This window comes from Anguilla anguilla, chromosome 5 (genome assembly GCF_013347855.1).
Source record: "Anguilla anguilla isolate fAngAng1 chromosome 5, fAngAng1.pri, whole genome shotgun sequence".
NCBI lineage: Eukaryota > Metazoa > Chordata > Actinopteri > Anguilliformes > Anguillidae > Anguilla > Anguilla anguilla.
The window spans coordinates 419,194-431,329 of record NC_049205.1 but is presented as its reverse complement, the minus strand read 5'-3'; the positions used below and the strand labels follow the sequence as shown (position 1 = coordinate 431,329).

General features: G+C 48.4%; 1 protein-coding gene across 3 annotated transcripts; it reads left to right on the top strand.

Annotated features, from left to right (window-relative positions):
• The first annotated feature begins 1,239 nt into the window (after positions 1 to 1,239).
• On the top strand, positions 1,240 to 11,388 carry melk (maternal embryonic leucine zipper kinase). Of its 3 annotated transcripts, XM_035417159.1 has the most exons (19): positions 1,240 to 1,377; positions 1,837 to 1,937; positions 2,031 to 2,116; positions 2,348 to 2,464; positions 2,947 to 3,090; positions 3,501 to 3,569; positions 4,315 to 4,383; positions 4,552 to 4,575; positions 5,525 to 5,623; positions 6,481 to 6,549; positions 6,786 to 6,884; positions 7,164 to 7,250; positions 7,607 to 7,735; positions 8,295 to 8,432; positions 8,802 to 9,111; positions 9,613 to 9,709; positions 9,888 to 10,047; positions 10,460 to 10,563; positions 10,971 to 11,388. In XM_035417159.1, exons 2-19 carry the CDS (start codon positions 1,874 to 1,876, stop codon positions 11,146 to 11,148), a joined length of 2,043 nt encoding a protein of 680 aa, XP_035273050.1. In that variant the 5' UTR covers positions 1,240 to 1,377; positions 1,837 to 1,873; the 3' UTR covers positions 11,149 to 11,388. The 3 variants fall into 3 exon arrangements, with proteins under 3 accessions (XP_035273050.1, XP_035273047.1, XP_035273048.1); XM_035417156.1 differs by lacking the exon at positions 4,552 to 4,575 and having other exon boundaries at positions 4,315 to 4,407; XM_035417157.1 differs by lacking the exon at positions 4,552 to 4,575 and having other exon boundaries at positions 1,243 to 1,377; positions 1,863 to 1,937; positions 4,315 to 4,407.
• The last annotated feature ends 748 nt before the right edge of the window (positions 11,389 to 12,136 follow it).

Genomic DNA, 12,136 nt, shown 5'->3' with positions numbered 1-12,136 from the left:
ATGTGCGTGTGCATGAGCGTGAGCATGTGCGTGTGCATGAGCATGTGCGTGAGCATGTGCGTGTGCATGCTAATAAAGAACAAAAAACACGGACACACAAGACCAGGAACTGAAACTCATAAATGGCCACGCATCATGATCTATGATGACAGAACACGTAACCCAGGCTGTGCACAGGGTGTGATGGGTTCTCTGATTATAAATACACCTCAGAAATACAACTGGAATATTGTATTGTGTGTGTGCGTGTGTGCGTGTGTGTGTGTGTGTGTGTGTATGTGCATGTTTGCATGAATAAAAAATTAGCGTAATATAAACTTTAAAACAAGAACACCAATGAAAAGAACTGTATATCAAATGGCATGCATATATACTCTATTTATAAATATCTTGAAAAATAGATGTAATAAATATTCAGAAACAGGTATGCTTACCAGACTTGGTCATTAAAACAGTTATTCATAGTTATATAAAAAATATTGAAAACAAACAGTTGTGCACTGCAGTCTACCAAACACAGAGCTAAATAATAATACATGTGCCAGACATATGTATTATTATTATTATTATTATTATTATTAGTTGCCGGAGATCAAAGGAATGTAACTGAGGTTGAATTGCGTCCAATTGTACACAATGTATCATCAACGACCTCCGACATTTATTTTTTTTTACAGATTATTTGAAAGCGGCTTCATGTTTTTACTGTATTCTATGTTTTTTTTTCTTTTTTACTGCATTTTATGTTTTTACTTGTATTCTATGTTTTTTTTTTTCTTTTTTTACTGCATTTTATGTTTTTACTGTATTCTATGTTTTTTTCTTTTCTTTTTTACTGCATTTTATGTTTTTACTTGTATTCTATGTTTTTACTTTTTATTATATGTTGTATTTAATTCCCTTGACACTGTTCTCACTGCTGCACAACCAATTGCCCCACTGGGGACAAATAAAGTTCTACTTGACTTGACTACTTGACTTTAACCTAAACAAGCTTCTGTTTTAAAAATTTTTTATCCTTTGATGTTTAATCGCCCTGTTTTACTGCTGATACAAAGTTAAATATACAAATAATCTGATTAAAGCTTCCGTTATAGTGGCAGACAATCTTCAAAGCAGCTATTCGCTACAGTGAAGCCATCTGAAGTAAGTCTATATCAGTCTGTCCATGGAATGTTTAATTTTTTAGCCCCGCCCACGTATTTTAGGATTGGTCACGGTGAACCGGAAACCGGAATTAAGTCATTCGGGGGAAATTCAAACTTTTGTAGTTGACTAACTTCTCAGTTACGGATAGCTAACTCATTCCGGTGTTTATAAAAAATACCTGAAAAGCACTGATTTTCGCTGGAGAACATATTTAGCTACAAGAAACAGGTAATTTGTCTGTTCCTGGCTACAAACACATAATACGATTCTTTCCACTGTGTTTGAAAGCTGAGATAGACTAGATGGTTAGATTTTTCGGAAAAGAGTAAGCAAGCCTTGTTAACGTTCATTGATGACGACTAGTGATTGCAATAGCTGGCTTACAAATGGAAGCCAGTTGGCTTAAAAAATGCTCATTTTAAGAGCGAGTTAACCAATTTAACGAGAATTCGCGATTCCTTGTTATAAACTAACTAACGTGCGGCTAGCGATAGTTAAACCACAGAGTATCTGGCAGTATCGAGCCTAGTCTTTTCTTTGTTAGCTAGGAAGCTAGTGAAGAGAACGCACGTTAAATTATCTGCACATTAGAAAATACGAGGAAACATTAATTAAGATGCCATCAATGCTGCGCTAATGCAATTAGAGACTGCTAACTTACGGTAGGTTTCGACGTTTTGTTTCAAGTCCCATTGCTAAATTGGGGGTTGCAGGATCCGGAAAGATGCCTGTGGACAATGCTGCAGAACTTCTCAAGTATTATGAAGTGTACGAGACAATAGGCTCCGGTAAGATATGACAGCTACATCTATATGACACGCTAATGAAATGCATTTACGGCTTTATGTGTTGCTAACCGTTTAAAATACGGTTGTATGCAGGTGGATTTGCCAAGGTGAAACTGGGGCGACACATCCTGACGGGGGAAAAGGTTGCTATAAAAATAATGGATAAAAAAGACCTTGGGGTACGTTGTTCTGCCTGTTGTGCAATGTCTGTAACCTGTCAAATGTCTGTTTACAGTGGAATGGCGCAAGTTGCTATGGAGGTACATTGCTTTGAATATGCTTTATTCCAGTCTCCGAATGACTTAATGAAGAAATTATTTTTGCCGTTTGGCCCCGGGATTTTGATTACTTTGAAGCACACTCTTTAAATGTACAACAGGCCTGTGCACCGCCTTGTTCCGTCTTTACAGAATGACTTACCCCGAGTTAAGATCGAGATCGAGGCCATGAAGAACTTGAGCCACCAGCACGTGTGCCGGCTCTATCACGTCATCGAGACCTCCACCAAGATCTTCATGGTGCTGGAGGTGAGGCCTCGCTTGGCAGTGTGTCTGTCAGGCTGTGTGACAAAAGCCCGTTTTGTTACCACCAAAGGTTGCCTCTGCGGTTGGTTTATAAAAGAATGACGCAGACTGGAGTTTCATACGAGCCAAGGTTCCATGCGTATGCTGCCAACCACCGCCAGAAAATGGAGTACCTTTACGTTGTTTCGTGTCTGTTTATGGGAGGGCGGTTCCAATAGCTTGTTCTGCCTTCTGGCACATTCCAGCTCTTTTGTCCTCTGATAAATTAAGAACAAAATGGTGAAAATTTAAAATGTTGGACTCCGTTACACGTCTCTGCGGCACGTGGTACAGTAGTGTGTGACCCGGTTGAGTAGACTTCTCCAGCCCTGTCATATCCACGAACTCACACCTCTGTCGTTTCTCTTAGTTTTCAATAAACCAACTCTGGCTTGGGCTTAAATAGTCACTTTTAATATGTCCCCACTCCCCACCGCTGCGTGCAGCACTGTCCCGGTGGAGAGCTGTTTGACTACATCATCGCCAAGGCTCGTCTGTCGGAGGAGGAAACGCGGGTGTTTTTCCGGCAGATAGTGTCCGCGCTGGCCTACGTGCACAGCCAGGGCTACGCCCACAGGGATCTGAAGCCGGTGAGTGTCTTGGACCAATCAGGAGCTGGGTTTCTGGAACAATGTGTTGTTAAAAGCACCCGGTCTTTTCCTGAACGTACAGTGGCAACATAGCCAAAATATTTAGATGGAATTTCACCTTCCATTTCATGTCGCTGTTAGAGTCCAAACATATTTGATAAATCTCGATTCTATGGCATGCTTTTGATTATGGTGAAAACATCTGAATCTTCCTTTTTGACGGCCTGTTCAAAGCTAGATGATAAATGTACCTGATTTACCCAGTCATTTTAAGGGAGGCTTTCTTGGTGGTCTTTGGAGGCTTTGAATATGTATTGTAAAGATATTTCTCCTCATGTTTGTAAAGCTATTTCCTGAGGTTTTTTGCATTAATATTTAGTACTTTTATTCCGGTCTCCTCTACCCCTCAGGAAAATCTGCTGATCGATGAGAATCACAACCTGAAGCTGATTGACTTCGGTCTATGTGCCAAACCCAAGGTACGCGGCAGTCCACACCGCCTAACGTTCGTCATCCTTCCCGCCATTTTCCCATTGGCACGGTCGCCGGTGACTGTGCTCAAGCTGTCTGACTCAACTTGAAAATCAAGTTCTTCTTTTTCTCTCTCCAAATGATCATTTTCAATTGACTCTCTATTACATTTTCTGTTCTATCCAAAATGTTTCTGACTCCCTGTTTAGCTTTGGGCAGCTGTGCAATCTCGAATGATCTTTCATAGTTTAGCGCAGTAACAGCTAGATCTAATTACTCTGAATCCTTGGAGATTTGACGTTTGGTTGTGTTAAGTTTCAGTGTCTATTTCATCAGGCTGAGTTGCAGTCTAGCTGAGTGTGTGTGCACTTTTCAAGCTTTAACACTGACCACGTTTCCCCAGTCTCGTAGGACATTAGACCCTGCAATGCAATAATGCTTCATATGCGCTTGTAAATGTGGGCCACGCCTACTACCGAATATGTCTTACTCAAACACGTCACATTACTCATACATGTAAGGTTTTACCACTGAAAGTTACCCACGCGGTGGTTCTGTTTGTTTTTGTTTTCGGTTGGGGGGGTTATGTGTCTCCTCATGTTAGAAAGTTATCCGTCTGTCAGACATTTGACTCGTTTTGGAGCTGAATGGGCTTCGGGCATACACCACCCCCACCGCTCCAACGCCCCCCAGGCCGGGTGCAGCTGCTCTAACCATAACCCCCCCCCCCCCCCCCCCCCCCCCCCCCCACAGGGCGGTCTGGGCTACGAGCTGAAGACCTGCTGTGGAAGCCCCGCCTACGCAGCTCCTGAGCTCATCCAGGGCAGGGCCTACATCGGCTCCGAGGTGTGTGTGTGTGTGTGTGTGTGTGAGAGAGAGAGAGAGAGAGAGAGTGTCCAGGGCAGGGCCTACATCGGCTCCGAGGTGAGAGAGAGAGATAGAGAGAGAGAGATGGATAGATAGATAGATAGATAGATAGATAGTGTCCAGGGCAGGGCCTACATCGGCTCCGAGGTGAGAGAGAGAGATAGAGATAGAGAGATGGATAGATAGATAGAGAGAGAGATAGATAGAGAGAGAGAGAGAGAGTCCAGGGCAGGGCTCCGAGGTGTGAGAGAGAGCGAGAGAGTGAGCGAGCGAGTGCCCCCTTCGCCTGCTGGGTTAGAGAGAGAGAGAGAGAGAGCGCCCCCTTCGCCTGCTGGGTTAGAGAGAGAGAGAGAGAGCGCCCCCTTCGCCTGCTGGGTTAGAGAAAGAGAGAGAGAGAGAGAGAGAGCGCCCCCTTTGCCTGCTGGGTTAGAGCATGTCCTGCGTGTTCAGTAGATTAGTGTGTGAAAGCACACGGCTGCTGGCGTGTGTTGAGCTGGTTCTGAGCCCAGAGAACCATGGGGATGGAATCCAGACCTGCGCTCAGGTGTGTTCTCCTCCCCGTCACTCAAACAGGTGAGAAGATGAGTTGGGTGGAAAATGCATCAAAGTGCAGGTCTGAGTCCAGCCCGGCGGCTGCGCAGTCACACAGTCACAATCCAGCCCGGCGGCTGCACAGTCACACAGTCACAATCCAGCCCGGCGGCTGCACAGTCGCTCTGCAGGTTTCAGTTCAGTGTGTTGTGCAGTGTGTGTGTGCTGAATTAGGGTGTTGTGTGTCTGTGTCTGTGCTGAATTAGGGTGTTGTGTGTCTGTGCTGGAATGTGCTCTAAATGCTGGTGTGGTGTGTCTGTGCTGAATTATGCTTGAGCGGGTGTTGTATGTCTGTGCTGGACTGTGCTCTGGCGTGTGTTTGTGCTAGACTATGCTGGACTGTGCTCTAAATGTGGGTGTTGTGTGTCTGTGCTGTAAATGCTGCTGTTATGTGTGCGTGCGTGTGTGTGTGTGTCTGTGCTGTAAATGCTGCTGTTATGTGTGTGTGTGCGTGCGTGCGTGCGTGCGTGCGTGCTCTAAACGCGGGTGTTGGCTGCTGTACCAGGCTGATGTCTGGAGCATGGGGGTTCTGCTCTACGCCCTGCTGTGTGGCTTCCTGCCCTTCGACGACGACAACTGCATGGTCCTGTACCGGAAAATCACCGTAAGCCTCCCGCCCCTTTCAAATGTACAACTCGGCCATCTTGGTTTGCTGCACAGTACGTGTGACCTCTGGTCAGAGCGACTCTGAGAAGCACATTGAAGCCCTAACTAGTCAAAGTTTAAAAATTTGGCCCGTGTATCTAAGGACCTGTTTCACAATTGTTTTATAGCCTATAATTCAGTCCTTAATGTCAAGACGCCTGTTAAGCAATCATCAAGAAGCGTCACACTTCAGGCTACTTGAATCATCTCTAGTAGTCATTTATAATGAATATCAATTGAGTACTGTGGCACCAGCTAGATATTCTACCCTAATTGGTTCCTGCATGCATAAATGATCTAGTACAGTATAATGTGTTGGGTTAAAGCGGTGTCAGTGATATGCTGGATCCTCCCAAGCTTCGTATGTTTGATCTCTCTTATAGCTGCTCACAGAAACTTCTCTGATTTGCTCCGGGTCAGTAAAAATGTACATACAATGAAGTGAACTACCGCTGTAAATAGACTGAGCTGTGTGGACGCACCAGTGTCTTTACTGAATGCTGGTTTGGCTATAGTGACACACAGTGGACTCCAACTGAACTGCAAGATAAAAAATAAATAAAAAACTCCAGTTAAAGCAAGGCCTTCTCCACCAGGTCCGCTGACTGGAGAGAGTGCTCAAGAAAAGCACACACTTTTCTATGTCTATGTGCAGCTTTTAGTCTCTAAATGCTTCCTATTTCTGAGTATTTAAAGCAGATTTTCTGCTCCAGCTAGATGCACACATTGGTATTATTAAGCTGTGGGTACTTTTCAGATTACAGACCCTTTCCACTGCATGGCAGTTTAAGCTCTGTGTTTGTCCCCCCCCCCCAGAGAGGCCACTATGACCACCCCCACTGGCTGTCTCCTGGCAGTATCCTGCTCCTCAATCAGATGATGCAGGTACTGTGTCTGGATCCACCAATCAGCATACTCTCTGCTTTTGAACAACTGTGATTGGACAGTTTTTGTTGCTGCTCTTGCTGTTGATATGTCTCCTGCTGTCACTCTAAGTCCCATCGGATGCTTCTGTTCATTATTCCATTGGTCAAACCCCCCCCCCCCCCCCCCCCGCCCAGGCCTGTTCTCACAGGCTGCCACTGTTAAAGTGAAATTCAGTTCTGCCATCTGTCCTGCAGGTGGAGCCAAAGCTGCGTGTGACGGTGCGGCAGCTGCTGGATCACCCCTGGGTAATGGAGGGGTACAGCAGCCCGGTGGAGTGGCGCAGCAAACAGCCCGTGAGTTCCCCGTCCTCCTGGAGCCCTGCACCCCAAACCTGCCGCTGGGGACCTGCCCCCCCAAACCTGCCGCTGGGAACCTGCACCCCAAACCTGCTGCTGGGAACCTGCCCCCCAAACCTGCTGCTGGGGACCTAACCCTATCCTAACCCTGGGGGGGGTGCAGTGTTCAGGGGGCTGGGTTTTTTGTTGAACATTATTCCTCTCCAGTACTCCGGCTTGTGTCACACTCTCCTCCTCTCATCCCTCCTTTCTTGCGGGGCTGTTCTCTCTGTCCAGCTGGGGCACGTCGATGAAGACTGCATCACTGAGATGGCCGTCCACCTGAAGCGCTCGAGGAAGAGCACCGTCCAGCTCGTCTCGCAGGTGAGACTCCGCCGTCCCGCTTCCTCGCTGTGCTCTCCTGTGAGGAACGAGTCCTCGCCTGTTCTCATTACTGTAAAGTTCAGTGAATACTAGGCCCGAAGTATTTTATTCAATGTGAACTACCGAGGCGGCCAGTAGAGTACAGGTCATAGGGGTGGATGCCCACTTCAAAAATTCTGTGACTGCTGTTGTATTATCAAACAAATGAAAAGCATTAATGTAATCCCTTATGTCCTCTAGAGGGGACACAGCCAGGCTGTAATACTTTCTACTGTATTCACACATCACTGAGTCTGAAGGGGGCCCCTGTAGAGGATGCTGATTGGGGTTTTAAGGCCTAAACGCTGTCCTTGCAGTGGAAGTACGATCAGACGACGGCCACTTACCTTCTGCTCCTGGCCAAGAAACAGCGGGGCAAACCAGTGCGTCTCCGGCCCGAGCCACCTGCGCAGGACCTCACCTGCTCCCCCCTGCAGGAGCCCAGGGTGAGAGCCAATCACAGCAGGCCTCAGTGCAGCTGCAGTTCTGGAGATGTGACCACATCCTCTGGTTTCTGTAGTAGTGAAATGTAGTGAAATATCCCTTTAAACCTTTTGAAGGCTAGCTTTTTTGGAATGACTGTTTTTCAAAATTCTAAGTCAGTGTTCTAGAAGTGGTTGTGACATCAGCATTAGAATGTTCAGTTACGAACATTCTAATCACGTTTTAGCCAGTCAGTGACTTCAGTGCTGACTTGTGCCATATCCCAGCAGACACTGGGGTACGCCAGGGCTGAAGTCTGGCACCCCAGATCACGGGAGATCCAGACACTGTTTAATGACTTTTTGGGTGAACAGGAACAGAGATGACCTTTTTCTGCTGCAGGTGCAGTGTTGAACGTTGTATTGGTGCTTATCTCTCTCTAATGGCTATACCTGCGGCTGTCTTATCTGTGTCTGAGCCTTCAGCTGGTGCGCTCACAGTCACACAGCGTACCGCCCGTCTCCACAGCCGTTTCCCCAACGCCTCGGCTGTGATTGACTGTTTCTCTGCTTCTGCTCTCAGTACAAGACAACCCTGCACTTCTGTGAGGATGAGGACGAGGACGAAGATGCAGAGCCCCCGGTGATCCTGGGCCCCCTGGAGGTCCCCTCGGGCGGCCCCTGGGTCCGACGTTCGCCCCGAACGCAGGAGGAGAACCCAGTTAGTTTGGGGGCCGTGTGCCTGTCTTTGGTCTGCTTCTCCCTCGGGCTGTTTGTGATCGTGAGCAGCGGTTAGGGTTCGGGACTCCTGGGTTTGCGGGTTTGAATCCATCAGCGTTCACTGCTGCTGGGACGCCTGCCTGAGGCAAAGCAGTCAGAATGGCGGCTTAAGGTCCGCTCCGCTTCTGAAATTCCTCCAAACTTAACATAACGATCAGTGTTTAAATACTATTTAATAATATTTCATATCCATCTGTGCTCAGTGTGACGGATGTACCTGTCTGTGCTCAGTGTGTGATGGTGTACCTGTGTGTGCTCAGTGTGTGATGGTGTACCTGTGTGTTCTGTGCCTCTGCTTCTCCTTTAAAAGAGGCGGGCCTGCACGCCGGGGAGGAAGAGGGCGGAGCCAGCCAGCGCGTATGCCATCGACCGCGAGCGCATCCACCCCCGCAAGCAGGCCAACGTGGAGAACAAGGAGAACGTGGGCGGAGCCACGCCCGAGCCGCGGGGGGGGGACACGTTCGCCCTCCCCGCCCCCCGCACTCCGGTCAGCAGCAGGAGGCACGGGCGCCCCCCCAAGACCACCCTCACCACCCCCAACAACAACAGCCAGCGTCACAGCCACAACGACAGCAGCAGCAGCAACAACAACAGCGGGCACGTCGCCGACACGCGCAGGGGTGAGTTTACTGCCTGCGCTGCCTGTGCTGCTGCCTGCGCTGCTGCCTGCGCTCTCACTGCGTCTACCGTCTCCTCTCCAATTCTCTTTAGGATATTAGGGTTCTGCTGACATTGTGGGTAGAGCTTTGAGATGTCCAACTGATGACCACCTAACCTGTGTAATATGACCATTTAACGTGGTTTAAGCTTGTTAGCCATTAGATCGGGCCTTAGTGAAGTCTCCTGCCCCAGTGCAGTCCTGCTGCTAGGAGTCCTGAGCCCAACCGCTGCTTTCCTCTCAAATATAAAACCCATCAGCTGTGGACAGGGAGGCAGCAGGCAGGGGAGAGGGCTTCCTGAGGAAGCTGCTCTGTAAAAATGTAAAAATGGCTGCTTTTCCCCCATTTGTGCCTCAGAACCACAGCAGTGCTGCTTTGCTTCTTCATTATTCAGCACTACTCTTATTCCCCTGGTGTCCCTGTGTCTGTGTGTCCGTGTGTCTGTCTGTCTGTCTGTCACAGCGGCCGGTAGCAGTTCTGAGCAGCCCCCAGAGAAGCAGTGCGTTGAGCAGCCAGTGGAGGGCGAGCTGGAGGTGCTGCCTTTCAGCCCCGATAGGAGGTACGGTGTCCCATTTGGGAGGGGGTGCGGGGGCGTGTAGTAAATGGGTTGTGGGGAATGTAGTTCTTTCTCTCACTCTGCTCAGTGCCACATTCCACATTGTTCTGTCAGGACTGTGGGACCCCCAGGTTATTGCAGTAGCTGTCAGTCACTCGGTGTGCCCCCCCCCGCCCCCCAGGTCGCGGTCCCTGGACATAGCCACGCCCCAGAGCGACAGTGCCCAGAAGCGGAAGGCGGGGAAGGTTTTCGGGAGTCTGGAGAGGGGGCTGGACAAGGTGATCACCATGCTGACGCCCAGCAAGAAGAAAGCCCTACGGGACGGCCCCCGCAGGATCAAGGTGAGGCTGTCGCCCCGCCCCTCACCTGTCTGCTCCGCCCTTTCCTTACGCGGTATCACGGCAACAGTTTGAACTAATAAACTATCCATCACTAATGCTCAAATGAACCGACAGAACTGTATGAGTATGGGTTTCACTGGAGGTGAGGCTTTGTGTGCAGTTTCAGTAGCAGAGCCTGCCTTCTGCTCTTCCATTTTTACTCGTGCTTATTTAGTGCTAGTTTTCCTGTATATAAAGAGCAGAATGAATGGCTAATACTTCCCAATGCTTAATTTTTCTGTTGTAAACTTTATGAAGAATGTAAATCTGAGCTCTACTCTGCTCTGTGGGTCCTCTGCCTTCTGGGAGTTTCTGATTGGCTCTACCCTTCTGGGAGTTTCTGATTGGCTCTACCCTGTCGCTTTGTGTCCAGGCTCAGTATAACGTGACTTTAACCAGCCAGACCAACGCAGAGCAGGTGCTCAACCAGATCCTCAGCGTCCTGCCCGAGAAGAACGTGGACTTCGTACAGAAAGGGTGAGTCTGTCTCCTGCACACCTGTGTGTCGTTTCAGAGCCCTTACCTGAGTCGGAATTTCAGTGTTTCTCTCACTGAAACACTGGTGCAGTCCAGTCATGTAAAATCTATGAGACGTGAATCCACTGATGTTCTGCTCTGAGAACTGCAGTGTTGGAACAGGCTGGCAGGGGGTGCTTTGCAGGAGAGGCTGGTTAGGCTTGCCAGGTTGGGGTATGGATAGGTGTTCTTATATAGCAGAAGCTGATACTCACTCTGTATTTCTGAGGCTGGTAGCTGATATTCTGTAGTCTGTACAGGTCTGTTTGCTCTCAGTGATCAGCCCCGGTGTGGTCTCTAAGATGTGTCCTGTGTCCTGTGTCCCTCCCCCTCTGGGACGTCCCGGCTCTTCCTCTCCTGGGGCGCAGGTACACGCTGAAGTGCCGGACGCGGTCGGATTTCGGGAAGGTGACCCTGCAGTTTGAGCTGGAGGTGTGTGTGCTGTGCCGCCCCCCGGTGGTGGGGGTCCGCAGGCAGAGGCTGAAGGGGGACGCCTGGGTGTACAAGCACCTGGTGGAGGACATCCTGTCCACGTCCCGAGTGTGAGCATCGCCAGGGAGACGGCGTGCGGTCTGGCCCCGCCCGGCCCCGCCCGTCTGTATTTCACTACCCCCCCACCCCCCCAAAACCCTGTGTCTTAATTTGTCTGTCTTGGTTGTTGCGTACTGTCCTTTTTAGTTTTCTATTCTGTCTGGTTTTGAGTCACTTATGAATGTTTTCTTCTTTTTTATTCTGTAAGATAAATATTAATAATAATTAAGTAATAAAGAAAAAAAGCCTTCTCCAGCTGAACTGGCATTGGTGTTTGTATGAAGTGAACTCGGGGCTTTGAGGAAGTGGTGTAGTTTTTTAGTGATGTTGCTTGATGCTGCTTTGTAACGCAATAGAAACCATAGAGTTCATCTGCACACTAGAGTAATGCCTTAATAGGATGAAGCACCCTGCTGCTGCAACTCTCCATTTTTGCTCTTTTTCAGTCGTATCCCATGGGCGTCAGAAAGTATATCCTGAGACTTTGACAGGTTGTGGGTTTCAGACTGTCCTAGTGCCCTGTCTCTCTGTCTGTTTTTTCTGGTTGTTTGAGAAAGTCCAGAAATCCCCGAAATGTCCACATGGTGGCACCATTTAGCTGTTTCTCACCATTTGCTACTGGAAGCTTTCTCTAATCCTGCAACGCTTTGAGCTTTCAGCTCTTAAGATGAGCTATTCCTTTTCTTCGTCTGCAACTTAAAAAAAAATACTAATAATTTGAGCAAACCCTCAGTAACTTCAGTTTGTTCACCAATCAGCTGGGCTTTTGCCTTGTGTATTCTGATGGAATATGAATTCAGTTTTTGCATTTGACAGGAAAGGGAAAAAAAAAGAGAGAGAGAGAGAGACAGGGAGGAATAGGGAAAGAGAGAAAAGAGAGGGAGAGAGAGAGACAGGGAGGAATAGGAAAAGAGAGGGAGAGAGAGAGACAGGGAGGAATAGGGAAAGAGAGAAAAGAGAGGGAGAGAGAGAAAGCATGAGTGAGAGTTTTTCCCCGCTGTGT